The 19,329-nt window shown below is 39.6% G+C and overlaps 1 protein-coding gene across 4 annotated transcripts in view; it reads left to right on the plus strand.

Annotated features, from left to right (window-relative positions):
• The first annotated feature begins 5,502 nt into the window (after nucleotides 1-5,502).
• The window catches only part of NGLY1 (N-glycanase 1), a 63,620-nt gene continuing 49,793 nt past the window's right edge, over nucleotides 5,503-19,329 (plus strand). Inside the window, exons 1-2 of one of the 4 annotated variants that reach the window (XM_047099015.1) lie at nucleotides 5,503-5,674; nucleotides 16,163-16,277. In XM_047099015.1, the coding sequence (XP_046954971.1) occupies nucleotides 5,544-5,674; nucleotides 16,163-16,277 (246 nt within the window). In that variant the 5' untranslated portion in view covers nucleotides 5,503-5,543. The remainder of the gene's footprint in view (nucleotides 5,675-16,162; nucleotides 16,278-19,329) is intronic. The other 3 variants (XM_047099012.1, XM_047099011.1, XM_047099014.1) reach the window with 3 other exon arrangements.

Below are 19,329 nucleotides of genomic sequence, written 5' to 3' on the forward strand. Positions count from 1 at the left end.
GACATTTATTTCTAAGTGTCTAAAAAATATAATAACTTCATTTACTCAGAGCTAGCTGTGAATCTATGAAAATAGAACATGAAATTGTAAACAGCAAGAAATCAGCAAGATACTTATTAAGATGACCATCTGTTGTTCACATGCTGTCCCAGGTGTGAGGTTTATGTCCTTTTTTCTTCTTTATGTTTTTGAGTTTATTTATTTATTTTGGGAGAGAGCATGCTCAAGCAGGAAAGGGGCAGAGAAAGGGAAACAGAATACCCAACCTAAAGCTCGGTCTCATGACTCTAAGATCACCACCTGAGCCAATATCAAGAGTCAGATATTGGGGCATCTGGGTGGATCAGTCCGTTAAGCGTCTGACTTTGGCTCAGGTCATGATCTCACAGTTCGTGGGTTCGAGCCCTGTGTCAGGCTCCGTGCTCACAGCTCAGAGCCTGGAGACTGCCTCGGATTCTGTGTCTCCCTCTTTCTCTGCCACTCCCCTGCTTGTGCTCTCTCTGTCTCTCAAAAATAAATAAACATTAAAAAAAAAAAAAGTCAGATGCTTAACCAATTGAGCCACCCAGGCACCTCCTTTTTTTTTCTTCTTTAGATAAAAGGTTGAACATACAATCTGCATTTGAACCTCCCAGCCATATTTGTTTCTTTCTGGACAGTGTCTCTCGAATGATTGTTTCTGAATGCTCTGCCTTCTTTCCCAGCTCTAGAGAAGAATTTTGGTCAAGTACTGGATTTAAATGAGCTTGGAAATGTACTTTGCCTAAAATAGTTTAGGAAAGCCCAATATGACCTTGAGTCATCCTTGATCCTAGGCCTATTCAGTTACTTCTTAGCATGACCTTCATTCATTAACTATACAGTTAATTTCAGAGGGATTAAACAAACACATGTGGTTATAAAATAACTAAAACTTGGTTAGTAGAAATATGCAAACTTGCTGTCCCTTTTCATTGCTTTATGATATGTTTAAATTACAGTGGGAAAAGACCTACAATATATTCTTTGAAGCCAAACTCCTATGAAACAGTTTTAATGTGCTGCTTGGTTTTTCTTTTGTAATATCACAAGATTATCTTGGATCTAGACAAATCAATTAAAATCCTGTAGAAAAGTAAAACCACCAAAAGTCATTTCATTTTTATTTCTACCTCTGATCTCCTTTCCTTTGGTTTGGAAAGAGGTAGGAATTCTTATGATATTCCAATAGCTGTACTAGGGTCTAGTACCATATTCCTTGCTGGTGCTGCTGCTGCTGCCGATCTAACCACTGCTGTGAACTCATTAGGACTTCTATGAAGGCAGGGCTCATGCTCATCTGATTCACTGCTTCACAGCCCCTAGCACAGTGCCTGGGATTCAGTAGCCATTTCATAAATATTTGGTGACTGACTGAATTATGAAATAAACCAATAAGCACATACCCTTCTATCGGTTAGTATACACACACTATTTTGTGTTTTTTACCAAATGACTTCTTTTTCTTTTCACAGTAACTTTTGTCTCATCAGCTCGGGGGCTGTCTGTATGCAAGATATTATCATTAGCTTTGTCTTTCCTACTAGAATAAAAGTCTCTTATGTCCTCCATCTCAGACTGCTTTGTACACAACAGGTGCTCACTAAATAGTTGTTGGGTAATCACTTAATGCAATCATACCATAATAAGTCACTACACCAATTCCTGAAAGGCTTCAACCCCTCTCTGTGCTATAGTCTTTATTGAGGTCAGTGTTTTCTTTTTTATGCCAAAACTGATCCTGGGGAAATTTAATGGGTTATTTCTTTGTTCTATTCTATTTAAGAATAGTGCCACCATGTGTCAACTTTAACAATGGTGTACTTAAAGCAGGAATACTGAAAAAAATTATTTGGAGAAAAAAACCAAAAGCCAAGTAAAAGAATAGAAAGTTCAATGCTGATTTAGTACTGGAACACCCATTAGTTGTGTGAAGCAATGGTGAGCATAAAGAAATTAAGAGTAGCTTACTATCTTCAACTTTTCTAAAGGAACTGAAAAATCAAAATATTTTCAACTTGACTTAGTGGAAGAAGCAGACAGGGAAAAGAATGAGTCAAAGTCCTTTATAATAAATTCTCTTTTTTTAATTTTTATTTTATTTTTTTTCAACGTTTATTTATTTTTGGGACAGAGAGAGACAGAGCATGAACGGGGGAGGGCAGAGAGAGAGGGAGACACAGAATCGGAAACAGGCTCCAGGCTCTGAGCCATCAGCCCAGAGCCTGACGCGGGGCTCGAACTCACGGACCGCGAGATCGTGACCTGGCTGAAGTCCGACGCTTAACCGACTGCGCCACCCAGGCACCCCTCTTTTTTTTTTTAATAATAAATTCTCTTAACAGTTGCATAAATGGTGGTAACCAAGAGAGATTGTAGTTACTCAAGAATTTCAGCAGAAACGTTGGTAAACAGTAATTTGGAAGGATTTAAATTTCAGGTGATCTAAGATAAACAATAACTTACTGAATTACCCTTGAAATGATGATTTCCATGATTTTCTAGACCCTGCATTATTATCACAGTATTAACTTTATGGCATTGGTTTTCACACTGTGTTTGCGTGTTCCCCACAAAGATGCCTGATGGACATTATCTCCGTCAAAGGGCAGGCTCAGTTGATGGCATTCTATCCTTCCTGCCACCCACACTCTCCTGCTTCAATTCTAGAGCATCTCCACTTTGGTGTTTTATATATACTGGTTTCCCTCCCAAGAATTTATTTTAAAACAAAAAGTGTTCCATTTCTTTAAAAGTAAAATAAAGTACTACATAGTATGTAATAATCTTATGCTATTATAAGGATAAGTAAATGTGAAAAAAAAACACCTCAGATTAAGGTGACTATAGTTTGTGGTAGAGACAGCTAGTTATAACTCCAGGCCCCCCTCCCTGCACCTTTTATCCTTTAGAATTGTGGGCATGTCCAGCTAGGAACTAAATTTCCCAGCCTTCCCTCTTTTATCTAGATGGGGCTTCCTTTTCTCAATTATATGGTAGAGAAAATGCTATACCAGTAAAACCTTAGATGATGAGTAACTTGTTCTGCGAGTGTTCCACAAGATGAGGAAACATCTCTAACAAATTTTTACTTTATAAACGAGTGATGTCTTACAAGTATGCAATAGGAGTACTACGTAACACTGAAAGTCACATGATGACAACTGAGCCAATCGTTCTGTCTCTCTCTGTGGGATTGTGGGTGATCGTCTCCCACACTCAGTCTCAAACCATGATGACCACCGATCAACTGATGGATCTGTATCACAAGCAACAGCAAGAGGTTATGGAGGCGATCTTATCTGCAGAGGAGGAGGAGAAAAAGGCAGAGGAATCCCTTACTTCAAATGAGATTAGGGAGATGTGTAAAATGTAGGAAACTGCAAAATTCTGTAGGAAAGCACCACCCAAATAAGGCTGTAGCAGTGTGAGCGATGAATCTGTTTAATGACAATGCAATGTCACATTTCCGTGAAATCCTCATAAGGAGGCAAAAGCAAGTATCATTGGAAAGATTTCTTGTTAAAGTTACATGAAAAGAAAAAGATTCCATTGAGCCAATAGATAGCATGATTTCATTAGTGACAGTGAAAGTTGTCCTACATAATAACCCTCCCATCTCTTGTCTCCCTCACCATGAAGCCATGAAGGTTTTCAAAGGTAAGTGCAGATTAATTTGTTTATTTTTCTTTATATTTTCTATTGTCTTTATTATTTTATATTACATTACAGACTATTTTTAGGTTGTGGAACAAATCATCTGAATTTCCATTATTTCATATGGGGAAATTTGCTTTGATATACAAGTGCTTTGGATTCCAAGCATGTTTCTGGAAAAAATTATGCTTGCAAACCAAGGTTTTAGTATCCTTTGGGGCCCATGTGGTTAAGAAGCAGGTATGTCTTCTTTTTTGCCCAAACACCAACTAAATACAGAAGTCTCTGAGGCTCTATGGCAGGAATAGCAAACTACAGGCCCAATCCAGCAGGCTGTTTTTGTAAACAGAGTTTCATGGGAACACAGGCATGCCCATTTATTTTAGAGAATTGTCAATAGAACTACTACAAGTACAAAGACAGAAGTAGAGTTGAAACAGGGACCCTAAGAGACCCTAAAGCCACAGAGCCTTAAGCATTTATAGTCTGGCCCTTTACAAAAAATGTTTGTTGACTGCTATTCTACAGGATGGAAGGAGCCTGAGAGTCCAAATTATTACACGGAGGAAAGCTGCCCATTGACTAAAGATACCTGCTTTACTAAACTGTTCTGTGAGCAAGAAAGAAATTTCTCTTGTGTTAAGTCACTGAAAATTTTAGTTACAGCAGCTAGGAACATACTATCAGTTAAACACACTAGTCCTGGAAGCTGGTCCAAAAACCTACATATTTATTTAAAACTTTCCCCATGTATCTGGCAGATGAATGGTAATTGAAGCAGACAGCATCACTCAAGGTCTTGCTCAGAAGTACTGAAAGAAAACTTCAAATGTAAAAAGCAAATAGAAGATAAAGCATCAAGAACATTTAAAGAAACTACTTATGCAAATAATTTACCTTAAAAGCATAAGGTCAAGATAAATATTTGTTGAGGTTTGGAAATGTTTGTCTGCAAAGAAGGAAGCCGTTGGTAAAAGTACACTTTCAAGGCCATGGTGAGGCCAAGAACGGATTAAATAAGTTAGGACTATCTTCTAAAAGGAATAAAGGAAATTAATCACATGATCTAACTTCAAAACAAACTCACAATACCTACCCACACTATATGAGATGACTATTTTTTATTGCCCCCCCCATTTTACTCTATTCCTTTTTGTCGTTATTGTATATATGTTTTATACTGGTAAATATACACGGTAAATTGAGCCCACAACTCACTATGTTGAACCTGTGGTTTAAAAACTTCTTTAGAGCAACATCATACTATTTGAGCTGGTACTTATGAAAAAGGATTTTCAATCACTCATCTAATTCTAAAAAGAATCTATATACCAGAAACCCAGCAGAGTTTATAGCCACCCATTAGGTTTGGAACATTTGTTGCTCCTTCCTTGAGGTCTTTCATTCACACGTATTTAGGAATGCCTGGCCGTCTACGAGGAGGAAGCGGTAAGATTGTTTTGTTTGGGGGTAAAAGGCGTGGTTAGACGTACGTGGGGGTTACCCACCTTCGTGGCTCAATCGAAACCCACTCTGGGACGCCGAAGGACCTGGGATTTTGCGACCCATCGGCCAGCACAGGCCAACACCCGCTTCCTGGGCCCTCCTCGCCGCCGAAGCGCCCGTGCCCGGACGACCAAGCACCCCGCCCCTAGTTTCTGATTGGACCCCCAGGGCCTAGCAACGACGCCCCCGTCCCTCCAGGTCCAAACCCTCGACCTTCCCAGAACGCCCCCCCCCCCGCCCCCCACCTCCCGGCCCAGCGCCCCGCCCTTCCTGGCCAGCCGCAGAGGAGGCCGCGCGCTGTGGCGCCTGCTCAGTGCGGGACGCGGCGCGCGAGGGGCGGCGACGGCCGCGGGCGCTCAAGCATGGCGGCAGCCGCGTTGGGCAGCTCTTCGGGCTCTGCGTCCCCGGCTGTGGCCGAGCTGTGCCAGAACACGCCAGAGACCTTTCTGGAGGCCTCCAAGCTGTTGCTCACCTACGCAGACAACATCCTCAGGTGCGGGGCTGCGTGGTGGGACGGGGTGCCTGGGCGGGCGGTGAGGGGCACCTGCTTGGCGCAGGTTTGGGGGCGCCCCGCCAGGGCCCCGAAGGGCGGCGAGGCCAGGAAGGAGCGGGGCCTGAGCCTGGTTCCGAATCCGTGTCGGAGCCCGCTGGCCAAGGGCCTGGAGACTTGGCCAGGCCCCTCTGTCCAGAGAAGAGTAAGTTTCTTTTGCACTTGTGACTTGGCACCTGATGGCGGGGTGCTCCAGGGTGAACTGGAGGTGGTGGGGAAAGCCCAGGGCGGAGGGAGGTGAGAAGGCGTGCCGGAAACACTTGCCTCCGATCGAGTTGTTTAACTGTCTTGGTGTCAGCGCAGATGACAGCGTCTCATTCCCGCTGCGTGGGTCTTACCGTAGTGCCTTAAATTGCCACAGGCTTATGAGAAGTTAGTCTCCGACAAAATCCCCCTCCCCCCAACGTTTTGTGAATATTTTAATGTTAAAGCATCATGCTAACTGAAGTAGTGGGGTTTTTACATTTCTTTATGGTCTTTTCCTGTCCAGTTTTGTCGACTGACATATTAACCGTGTTACTTTAAAGTTACAGTTTTTATATTAATACCTGTAGTGTAGTTTTCAACATGACCTTTTAAATAAGAATGAGTGAAGATTACCGTGGCTGAGAGTAATTTGTTTCATTCTCCTGTGAGCAAAAGTACACTTGTAGATAGATCCTAAAGGGACCTTACAGATTTGGGGAATTGGGAGGCAAGTTTGATTCCTCATTTTGAATCCTTTTCATTATCAGTCCTTAGATCAATTCGTGTAGTGTCTTGAGAATGTGATGTGTGGGGGAGGGAGATAGAAGCGAGGTTAAAGGAGTTCTAGGTGGCAGATACTTGAGTGGTGATACCTCATTTATCAGGTCACCACGATTACTGTCTAGGCTCTGTCTCCCACCCCACCCCCTGGTGCACATGGTCTGCTGAGTGGCGGGTTTATTGGTGTGAAGGCTGAAAGGAAATGCTTCTTAGTTTCATGGTTATAGATTTGATATGACCCAATTTTAGAGACCTTAGTTACAAGTGTAGTGTTTCAACCCGTGGCAGTTCGTTGTTCATGGCAATATATTGTTTATATAGGTAACAGTAAGGATTTTAAAAGTAAATTGAAGGAAAAATGAGCCTTTATTATTTGCCAAATGCTATAAGGGATACAGCATGGGCAATGTACACAGCTACACAATTGTGACCTATGTGGGGGACTGCCTTTCTCCTCTGTGACACCTTCTTCAGCTCACCTCTACCCTGTGAGGTCTAACAGCTCTTCAAAGCACAAAGATGCCAGTGGACTGTGCATGAATGAACTCATAAACTGAGTCCTCCGGATTTTAGCAGCTGGGACCTCCAACCTGGAAAGCCATCAAACTATTTAAACCCCATTATTCAGAAAAGGGAAGTGGCCTTGTAATAGGATTCACTTCTGCTTTTAATCTAGTGAAACCCAGAATGCTAAGATCAAGATGTTTTGAGGAAGGAAAACCTCTGCATGCAAATAATAACTTGGTATAATCACCATTGTGAATATTTATCAAACTCGTAGAGGCAGCTTGGCATGCTGCCAGTTCATATTACAGTTTTTACTATGGCTTATGTTTCTGATCTTGAAAAGCTTTATCTAAAAAGAGAATTAGAGGGGCGCCTGGGTGGCCCAGTTGGTTGAGCGTCTGACTTCAGCTCAGGTCGTGATCTCACGGTTTGTGAGTCCGAGCCCCGCGTCGGGCTTTGTGCTGACAGCTCAGAACCTGGAGCCTGCTCGGATTCTGTGTCTCATTCTCTCTCTGCCCCTCCCCTACTTGTGCCCTGTCTGTCTCTGACTCTCAAAAGTAAATAAATCTAAAAAAAAATTTTTTTTTAAAGGGAATTAGAGGTTTGGAACTGATAATTGGAGATGGTATGAAAAACTACCCTTGTTAGTTTAAGTGCAGGCATACCTTGTTTTATTGCGCTTCATTTTATTGTGCTTTGCAAATATTGTGTTTTTTACAAATTCAATTCAATTTTACAAATTTTTACAAAATTCAAATTTTATGGTGTTGAACAAACCTGTCGGTGACATTTTTCGAACAGCATTTGCTCACTTTGTACCTCTGTGTCACATTTTGGTAATTGTAGTATTTCAGACTTTTTCATTATTTGTTATGGTGATCTGTGATCAATGAGTTCTTTAATTTTTTTAATTTATTTATTTTGAGACAGAGATCAAGCAAGGGAGGGGCAGAGAGAGAGAGAGAGAATGAGAATCCCTAGCAGGCTCCACATTATCAGAGCGGAGCCCAACACGGGGCTCATACTCATGAACTGTGAGATCATGAGACCTGGGCCGAAACAGAGAGTTGGATGCTTAAGGAACAGAGTCACCCAGGAGCCCCTGAGCTCTTTTATATAATTGAAATATAGTTAACACAATGTCACGGTAATTTCAGTATTACAACATAGTGATTCCCCGAGTCTGTACATTATGCTATGCTCACAAGTGTAGCTACCATCTATCGTCATACAAAACTATTATAAAGCTATATTAATATAGCCATGAACTATAGTTCCTGTTATGTTCCTTTTATCCCTGTGACTTTTTTACCTTTTTTTTTTTTTTTTTGGTGAACTCTATGCTCAGTGTGGGGCTTGAACTCATGAGCCTGAGATCAAGATTCACATGCTCTACTGACTGAGCCAGCCAGATGTCCCCTGCTGCCATGACTTATTTATTCCATAACCGGAAGCCTATATCTCCCACTCCCCTTCACTTATTTTGCCCATCCCCCTCTCTGTGTTTGTTTCTGTTTTTTTCTTTATTTGTTTTGCTTTTTTTAGATCCAAGTCACAGATGTCAAGATCTCATTCTTTTTTTTGTCTGAGTAATATTCCCATTGTGTGTGTGTGTGTGTGTGTGTGTGTGTGTGTGTGTGTGTATACACACCATATCTTCTTTATCGTGTGATCAGTTATCTTTGATGTTACTATTGTAATTTTGGGGGGTGCACCAACTGCACCTACATAAGATGGGAAACTTAATCTATAAATGTATGTGTTCTGACTGCTCCACCCATTGAGCCTCCTGTCCCCTCTCCTTTCCTAGGTTTCCCTGTTTCCTGAGACACAATAATAATTGAAATTAGGCCAGTTAATAACCCTGTAATGGCCTAAGTGTTCAAGTGAAAGGCAGGGGCACGCATCTCTCGCTTTAAATCAAAAGCTACAAGTGATTCAGCTTAGTGAAGAGGCTGTGTCAAATTCCAAGATAAGCCAAAAGCTAGGCCTATTGTACCAAAAAGCCAAGTTGCAAATGTAAAGGAAGTGTTCTTGAAGGAGATTAAAAGTGCCATTCGAGTGAACACACAAATGATGAGAAAGAAAAACAGCCTTTTTGCTGCTAATAGAGAAACTTTTAGTGGTCTAGAAAGAAGATCAAGCCAGCCACAACATTCCCTTAAAAACCAAAGCCTAATCCAGAGCAAGGTCTTAAATCTTCAGTTCTGTGAAGACTGAGAGAGGTGATGAAGTTGAAGAAGAAAAGTTTTAAGCTAGCAGAGGTTGGTTCATGAGGTTAAAGGAAAGAAGCTGTTTCCATAACACAAAAGTGCAAGGTGAAGCAGCAAATGATGATGAGAAGTTGCAGAAAGTTACCCAGAACTAGCTAATATAATTCATGAAGATGGCTACACTAAACAACAGATTTTTCAACAGAGACAAAGCAGCTTTCTATTGGAAGAAGATGCCATCTAGGACTTCATAGCCAGAGAGGAGAAGTCAATTTCTGGCTTCAAAGGACAAGTTGACTCTCTCTTGTTAGGGGCTAACACAGCTGGTGATTTTAAATTGAAGCCAATGCTGATTAACCATTCTGAAAATTCTAAATGGAAAAACAAAGCCTGGATGAGAGCATGTCTCTTTACTATGTGATTTATTGAATATTTTAAGGCCACTGTTGAGACGTCAGAAAAAAAGATTCCTTTCAAAATATTATTGCTCATTGACAATGCACCTGGTCACCTAAGAGCTCTGATAGAAATGTACAATGACATAATGTTTTCATGCCTGCTAACACATCTCTTCTGCAGCCCCATGGATCAAGGAGTCATTTTGACTTTCAAATCTTTTTATTTTAACAGCTACATCTTGTAAAGCCATAGCTGCCATAGATAATTATTTCTCTGATGGATCTGGGCAAAGTTGAAAACCTGAAAAGGATTCACCATTCAAGATGCCATTAACATTTGTGATTTCATTGTAGGCAGGCAAAAGGTCAACATTAATAGGAGTTTGGCAGAAGTTGATTTCAACCCTCATGGGTAACTTTGAGGGATTCCTGACCTCAGTGGAGGAAATAGCAAAAGAACTAGAATTAGAAGTGGAGCCTGAAGATATAGCTGCAATCTCATGATAAAACTTTTCACGGATGAATGGGGTGCCTGGTGGCTCAGATGGTTAAGCGTCTGACTCTTGATTAGTTCAGGTTATGATCTCGGGGTTCGTGAGATGGAGCCCTACATCAGGCTCTGCACAGATAGTGCAGAACCTGCTTGGGATTCTCTCCTTCTCTCTGCCCCTGCCCTACTCTTTCTCTCTCTTTCTCTCAAAATAAATAAATAAATACATTTTAAAAAGGAAACTTTCATGGATGAGGAGTTGCTTTTTTATGGATGAGCAAAGGAATTGGTTTCTTGAGATGGAGCCTCCTAGTGCAGATGCTGTGAAGATTGTTGCAATAACAACAAAGAATTTAGAATATAACAAACTTTGCTGATAAAACAGTGTCAGGGTTTGAGGGGATTGACTCCAGTTTTGAAAGATGTTTCATCAAACAGCATCACATGGTACAGAGAAATTATTCATAAAAGGAAGAGTCAATTGATGTGGTAAACTTTATTGTCTTGTTTTAAGAAATTGCTGCAGCCCCACCAATACTTAGCATCCATCAACATCGAGGCAAACCCTCCACCAGCAAAAAGATTACAACTTACTGAAAGTTCATATGATAGCATTTTTTAGCAATAAAGTATTGTTTAATTAAGGTATGTACATTTTTTAAAGCATAATGCTATTACACTTTTAATGGAGTACATATAAGCATAACTTTTATATGCAGTGGGAAATTTTAAAAATTCATTTGATTTGGTTTACTGCAATTTTCACTTTACTACATTGTTCTAGATCCAAACCTATAATGTCTCTGAGGTATGCTTGTAATAGTAGTAATCCCTGCTCTCATTTTCTTTGAATTAAAACTCCTTTACGCTTCAGGAAGTTAAAAAAACATTCTTTCTTCCACTTCTAAGTCCCTGATCTCTTCTTCAGAGATTTCTAATGTAGGTTACTCTAACTACATTCTGTTACAGATCTGCTAATCTCACTTATTTGAGAGTAGAGAAAACCAAAGTTTTCTGTTCCTTTTGCTGTTTGGGGAAATCCATTAGTGTTAAAGATAAGGGACTGTGTCAGGGATGTTGTCTTAATATATCTTATTCCTACCTCAGTGTTTGACGTAGTATTTTATGAAATGAGTGCTGAAATGAGACTTTCATTAATAGCTGGGGTTTTTTTGTGGTTTTTTGTTTGATTTTTTATAAACAGCAGCACTTGTCACTACACTCAAGTGAAGATTATGGTTTTGGTTACATTTCAGATTTCTGCTTCAGGTGATGTTAACCTATTCCCCAACTAAGAGTCATAGTTAATGAAACTACAGAATAAAATATAAGCTAATTTGCACGCACAATATGCCATGGGTTTGAACCTTTTACTTTTTTTTTTCAGTTCACTGACTCCTAGATAAAGATGAGATGTACTCAATAATACCTGTTTTTCAAACTCTAAAATATTTTGACTAGCATTCCACATGTGTGGAATTATTCCTTGGATAATTTGCTCCATTTATTCCTTAAAAAATATGTTTGATGTTCTACTAATTTCTTTTGCAAACTGCACACGGTTATTGGTTACAAATTAAACTGCCTATGATTGGGGAGGGCCAAGAATGGAAAGTGGTTTCTTCTTTCCAAGAAAATAAATAAATATGTTTAGGAGAAAGGCACAAGTATGGGAAACAGCCACAGTGTAAAATCCAGAGAACAATTGCAAAACAGTGTTCAAGGAGTTACATGTTTGTGTCTGGAGATAGCAGGGGGACCTAGTGTGGAAGAGTTTGAGAACAGAGGTTTGGTAAGATGGGACAGGTTGATGGAATGGCAGAGAACATATATTTGACATAGGAGACAAGAGAAAGTGATCATACGTTCTAGAGTCAAAGAGAAATATAACAAAGGAGTTTAATGTAGAATAATGATGTAAGAAGACACAAGGCATGGATTTCATTTGGGAGCCTATTACAGTAATCATAAACATAAATGCGGAGAGAAGAGAACTGTTGGAGGCAGGGATTGGTAGTTCTTGATGACTGAATGCAAGGAGTAGAACTGGAAATGGGAAGAGACAAAATAACCCAAATAACTTCAGATTTCTAATCTAGGTTACTACTGACAACTGGAGAAATCGAAAGAGGGTTAATTGAGGAGTGGTGAGTTTGTTGGTGTATTGTATGGTGAAGAGTATGTAAGCTTTGTAATCAAACCAGTGGTTTTAAACCCCAGTCAACCATTTCCTAAGAGTGTGGCTATAGTCAATTTATGTACAGTCTCTGGACTTAAGTTTCTTCATTTTTTTTTCAGTTTCCTCATTTTTAAGAGGAAAGAAAAAATGCCTGCATTATGAGATTCTTGCAAAACAGAAATAAAGGCACATATGTTACCTATTGTTACCATTATTCAACCTTTCACTCTGAACAAGCTAGGTTATGTGTATGTTTCCCTTATTGTCAGCTACGTACAATGGTAGACAGCCAGAGATGGTTCCCAGCTGGTTCTAAAGGCAGTTAGATGTTTTTGAAAAATATACACATATGGGGCACCTGTGGCTCAGTGGGTTAAGCATTCGACTTCAGCTCAGGTCATGATCTCACAGTTTGTGAGTTCGAGCCCCTCATCGGGCTTTTGCTGACAGCTCAGAGCCTGGAGCCTGCTTCGGATTCTGTGTCTCCCCCTCTCTCTCTCTGCTCTTTCCCACTTGTGCACGTGCGTGCTCTCTCTCTCAAAAATAAACATTAAAAAAAATTTTTTTTAAAGAAAAATTTACATGTATCTCAATTATTTTGATTTACAAAAGGACTATTTTGTAAAGAACTATTTTGAAAAGGACTATTTACAAAAGAAATATTTTTTAAATGGCCTACAAACCAATTTTTGTAATTAGTAATAAAAATACAAGATTATAGGATCTCTCATGTATTAAGTTTCCATTTCTGTAAACCCTTTCTGGGATTATGCATTCTAAAGAGAAAGAGGGCTAGTGAATGGTCAGCTATGTTTATTCTCAGCGTTTCTGAAATTCTGAAATAGAAACATTTAAGTTTTTTTTTTTTTCCTGAGTCTGTGACCTCAGTGGGAAGCTTACTGTTTAACATGCCTTAAGATCCTAAATATATGGTAGATACTGACTTTCAAGGTGAAAAGCATGACTTTTTTCTACCATTCAATTGTAAAAGTAAAGACTAATAATTAACATTCTACAGATTAAACAATTTTGTAGATACCTGGGGGTAAGACAACTAGGAAGATACTAAAATGTGTTCAAAGTGATAGTGAGTGAGGTGCAGGAAATTTTGTTGCCCTTTCAAGACCCTATTCATTCGTTCAATACTATCCAGCAAACAACTAAACAAACACCTCAAGTGAATGTGAACAATTATTGCTAATAAGCAAGATAAATATTACCAGTTGCAGAAATAGTTAAGAGTCAGCAGAGGCAGAAAAAACACATTGAAGAATTATAGCAAAAAATATTGAGAAAAGTCTGCAGAGGAATTAACAGAAGAAGAAGATGAAGCAAAAATAAAGGTGATCCTTAGGGGTAATTTAGACACTGCAAGATAAGGAGAGTAGTAATGAGTTCAACGATGGTGGATACACTGGGGTGAGAGGCTGTAAAACTAGAGATTTAGAAAGTGTTTTTGTGGTACTTTTCCAAGGACAGGAAGTGGGATCTTATGGATTTGAGGCCTAATGGCTTTGTGGCCAAGTTCTCTAAGTCTTTGAGGGCTTCAGGATGAACTTTTGGCACCATTTTATGTTCAAGATTATGGCTGGTGTGCTCAACATATTTTAAAAGAGATAGATAGAATTTGGGTAACTGGACATTACTGTTGGGTTTTTTTGTTTTTGTTTGCATTATGTTTTCAGTGAGAAAAATACATAAATGGTATGTGAGGCCCATAGATGTAAAAAGATGGGAAATAGACTATAATAGAAAAGCCATATCAACAGTTATTTTGAAACATGTATCAGATCAACTAATGAGTGTTTTATAAGAATTTTTTAAACAGTGGTAAAAGAGGGAGGGAAAACTAGAAAATTAAGGCCAGTGAAAGACTTTGATCATGTAAAAATCTGGAAGCTATTGGGGAAAAATACGTAAAACAAACAAAACAACCTCAAGAAGTTTTGCACCAGTAGGTTCTGTCATACTGATGGTAGTGATATGTTTATAACCCTGTGAAACGTGTTGAATATCATGAAACGATGCTACATTTATCTGTAACTAGCCTTGGTAAATGTAGGGTTATTGTATGGTTTAATGTTTTTTGTTTTAAGTAGTAAGAAAGGGAGGCACACTTAGGATCTAGTGTGGCATAAAAGCCAGGGATGCTAAATATCTCGCCGTGTGCAGGGCAGCCCCCTACAGCAAAGACCTCCAATGTCAATAATGCCAAGGGTGAGAAGCTCTCATTTAACACACAGAGTAAAAGAGCAGAACATACATTTTTTTCTTTGTGTTTTTTCAACCACCTGTGATGCTCAAATGACCTGTGGTGAAGAACAAGTGTTTTTGTTTTTAATTTCCAGTCTTTGGTGGACCTATACCTTTTGTAAAATAACAATAAAAATTTCATGGCACATCAAATTGTTATAATAATTGCTGAGTATTCTCAATTTCTACACATTCTCATGAATGAATAGCAAGGAGTTTGTAGATTGGCTCCAGTCCATGGACATTTTGAATAACACTATTTCAGAGCTTTGTCCCTGAATATTCTGTAATAAACTTGTATAATTTTGGAACTTAAGGAAAAGTTTTAAAAAGATTCATGTATTTATAACATTTGGGCAACAGAGAGTTGCTCAATGGAAAACAAATGTGAAATATGTTAAAACTTCCGCAATTAAATTAGGACACAAATGGTTAATGAGTTGTTAATAGTTGCCAGCATTTGTCTGCCATCCCCATTCAATAGCCCAGGCAGATGGCCTCAGCACTCCTTCCCATAGACCCCTGACACAGCCTCAGAATCCTTCTTAAAATAGTAATGGAAGCTACTACCATTGGAAGGGAGTTTGTGTCAGATATGAAATCTACTTATCCTAAATTATGTTCTGATGGTCTTGAGTATAATACTGTGATTATCTTAACCTTGTTTTTTTTTTTTCTGATTTTTTAAAAACAGCATTTCCGATTTATCAGCGTTATTAAAAATCTCAAAGCTTTGGGGCGCCTGGGTGGCTCAGTCGGTTAAGCGTCCGACTTCAGCCAGGTCACGATCTCGCGGTCCGTGAGTTCGAGCCCCGCGTCGGGCTCTGGGCTGATGGCTCGGAGCCTGGAGCCTGCTTCCGATTCTGTGTCTCCCTCTCTCTCTGCCCCTCCCCCGTTCGTGCTCTGTCTCTCTCTGTCTCAAGAATAAATAAAACGTTAAAAAAAATTAAAAAAAAAAAATCTCAAAGCTTTTCATATGCTGGTCTTATCCCATGCATGCTATTCAAAATCTTAATCACCGTAAAAAAAAAAAAAAATTGGCTGTGACTAAAATATATCTTGAGCTGAAGCAGAACATAGAGTAAAAACAATCACCGGTCTAGGGAAGAAAGAAAATCAAGGTGTACCTGGGTTTATATTTTTCAGAAGTAAAATCTTTCAGGAACTGTGATCAGTTTTTATGCAGCTTTTTAGTTTCTTTCATTCATTCATTTCACAAGTATTTACTAACCACCGTCTATGCATCAAGTACCATTCTTGATGATTGAGGTCCATCAGAACAAAATAGGCAAAACCTTCTGCCCCATGTCTGGAGCTTATGTGGATTTTTTTTTCTTAGCACCCTAAAAACTCATAAAAGTATGTAGCCTTAATAGCACAGAATTATAGAGTCACATGGATGTCTGTTATGGAAGCATTAATATTATCAACTGAAATTAAACAGTAGGGTGGTAGTAAATGTATATTGAATGTATGAATCTCAAAATCAGGCTGTTTTTCCAGACTGTTCTTCCTCTTTCTGTAAAGCTGGGATCTGTGCTACCTTGTAGCAATATAGCCAATATAAAATGTGAAAAGGAGTGCAAAAACACTGTGGAAAGTATAAATTGTTATATATAATCAAATTTTTTTTATTTAAATCAGAAACCCTAATGATGAAAAATATAGATCTATCCGGATCGGAAACACAGCTTTTTCTACTAGACTCTTACCTGTCAGAGGAGCCGTTGAATGTTTATTTGAAATGGGCTTTGAAGAGGTGAGTATGTTGAAGGGTTTCTTTTCCCCAATTCATGTACAAAGAATTTGTTGTAGTGTTGATGGATAATTACCTAAATAAGATAATATTTTTTTAATTAATTGATCAGTTTGGAAATCTGTGCAGCTAGTTATTTCTTCACCTATTAGACATTTGAAAGTCACAGTAAATATGCTTTAAAATCACAATATAACAACTCTCCCACAGAGAATATTCTTACAAGTCTTAATCCTTTAGAACAGGTAGGTCAGATATACAACCTAGAGACTCCATTGTGGGTCACTTTAGACTTTTGACAAAAACCTGCTTTGTGAGCACACATGAATACGAATAGGGTCTAACCACCTGTCTCCATTAAGAAATGAGAAGAGTAGACACAGAAAAGCTGAGTTAATTGCCACTTGTAAGGAATGTGTTCTGTGACAGAAGAGAAGAATCTCAGTATGTTTTTTTTGTTTTTAGGTCAAAGTAAACGTTTGGTGTTTTCATCCTCCAGAATCTTGTGGCATAGTTCAATTCTATGCCACAGTGAAAGTAGTTATCAATACCGTGAATTTTCTGTCTGTGTATATGCTTAGCCATTTCTAGTTCATGGAATATTGAAAGAAGTAGAACCAGCTTATGGATACTCGGTAGTCCACAGAGGCTGAATTGGCAAGGCTGTAGAAATTGTTCTAGTGATATGCTGAGTTGCCGTAAGAGGTCGTTTCCTTTCTGCCTCTCTGCTTTTCTCCCCAGATTCTGTTCCAGGCTCTGAAGGGTATAATAGTGAACTACAGAAATAGATCCCATCTCATGTGGAGCTTGGATTCTAATAGGTTAGACAAATAGTAGACATGAACACAAAGATGAGTGCAAAGAAGAAAATAAGGCATGGTGATACGATTCAAAGCAGCTGTAGAGGCAGGCAGCTAGGTACAGATGCGTGGTCGGTGAAGGCCTCTAGGGAGAGAACATTTGAGCTGGGACCTAAGTGAAAAGAAGTATTTCAGGTACCTGAAGCCCTCAAGTCCAAGTACTTCAGACGATTCACATGTCCAAAGCACTTCCAGCAGGAGTAGCTTTGGCACAGAAAGCTGCACAGACAGGCAGAAATCCAGGGCATGGGGTTTTGAGGACTGTGGTAAAGACTTGGATTTCATTCTAAATGAAACGGGAAACCATAGGAAGGTTTTAGGCAGGGAAGGATATTTAGAAGGTTATTCTAGCTGTTGTAAAGGGAATGTTCTGGATCTTCTGGGATGAGGGCAAGGGGTGAAGCAGGAAGGACCAGTTAGAAAGCGTTTATTAACCTAAGGGAGAAACAGTAATGATTTGTATAAGTTCCATGAAGGCAGAGCCTTTTGTCTTTTTGTTCCCTGTGTTGCTAGCTCCTAGAATATGGCTGGCACATTGAGGCACTCAGTAAACATGTTGAATTAAAGACTGATAGCAGTGGAGATGGGGGAAAGTGGAGGCATCCAGAATTTTTTTTGAAGCAGAATCTGCAGGACTTGCTAATGAACTACATGTGGGGTACAAGGGAAAGGAAGGAATGTAGGTTACTTTTAGGTTTGGTTTGAGCATCTATGTGGATGCAGGTACCATTCAGATTGCGAAATCTGGGAGTGTAGCAGATACTGGGAGAAATCACTACCCAACTTGTGGATAATTATAACTGATAAAACTGTTAAACATAGCAAGTAGGCAAGTGGATGTATGAGTCTGTAACTCGAAAGGAGAGGTCAGGCCGGAAGTATAAATTGTGGTATCTGCTTGTAGTTACTCACAGACATCTGAACATAAAGAATTTAAAAGTGTAGGGGGGAGAGTTGAGAACGTTGCTGATTTTGTTCATGAAAATACAGATGTTTTTAGTCAAATGACAGAAAAATTTAGTAAATGACAACTGGAAACTGTACTAATTTTTCATTTTTGAAGTGTCACAGGTTCTGTGGAGTCATATTTGTCTTTCATTCAACAAATATTTGAGTGCCGGGTGTGATGACCAACTGTCCCAGTTTGCCTGAGGCTATCCTGGGTTTAGCACTCAAAATCCCACATCCTAGAAAACCCATCTCAGGCAGACCCAAAGATTAGTCACATGAGTGCTAGTTACAAGCTGAGACTTGCAGTAGTATTTGACCCAAATAGAGCCACAGTTTCAGAAAAGAGTAACATGTTTTGATCAGACTAATTTATACTTCAAGTTTCTGATTGGCTTTGGGCATTGCACCTCAGGGCCCATCTGAAGTCTGTGTGTTATCAGTGTGGCTAAGTTGCAGAAGGAACCATTGGAACTGCAACTGAACTCTGCCATCAGAAAGAAACTTTGGTAGGCTTTACAGTGAAGTAGGAATCTCTCAGACCCATCCCCAAATTTTTATATTTTGTATATTAAAATCCTGGGCACTTTTGGGCCTACTTGCCTCTGAGGCTGAGCTCTTTGTGAAAATTCTGAGAAGAAGGTTGAGAAAGACCGGGATCCGCATGGCTGTGTGACTCATCAGGCTTGCTGAGTGGGATGGTTCCCGCCAGGTGCCACAGGAGGTGGGCAGTGTTGGTTGTCTTGGTGACTGGAAGATATTACCAGCATTTAGTGGGCAGGGAGGGGGCAGGTTTGCTTAACATCTGGCAGGGAGAATTGTCTTAGCAAAAATATGGTAAGAAATAGGGATTTTGTTAAATACTAGAATTCTCATTGATTTCTTATAATGTTACTGGATCTAGTGCAAAGCCTGTGATTTTGTCCTTTCATGAAAATACAGTGCCGCTGATTAAACTTTCTGGTACACTTTGGCCGTGATCATACATTCTTTTAGGACTGATCCTGCAAAGTTGGAAAGGAGAGCAGCATCTCTGTCTTATCCGGGCCCTCTCTGAGGTGTGAACTGAACATAGATCCAGAAACCTATTATGCTGTGTTTCCACCTCTGTCCGTGGTGTCTTCTACCTTTCTCAGTGCTGCTCCACTAACAGTAGGAGATGGGAAACCTCCATATCTGGTTTTGAATTAAGTGTTGGTCTCTCTTCCCAGACCTCATCAGAGATGCGAGGTGGTTCCTTTCTGATG

Source organism: Lynx rufus, unplaced genomic scaffold, assembly GCF_022079265.1.
Source record: "Lynx rufus isolate CCGP_SWC_20201006 ecotype Redwood Valley unplaced genomic scaffold, mLynRuf1.p SCAF_5, whole genome shotgun sequence".
Classification (NCBI taxonomy): Eukaryota; Metazoa; Chordata; class Mammalia; order Carnivora; family Felidae; genus Lynx; species Lynx rufus.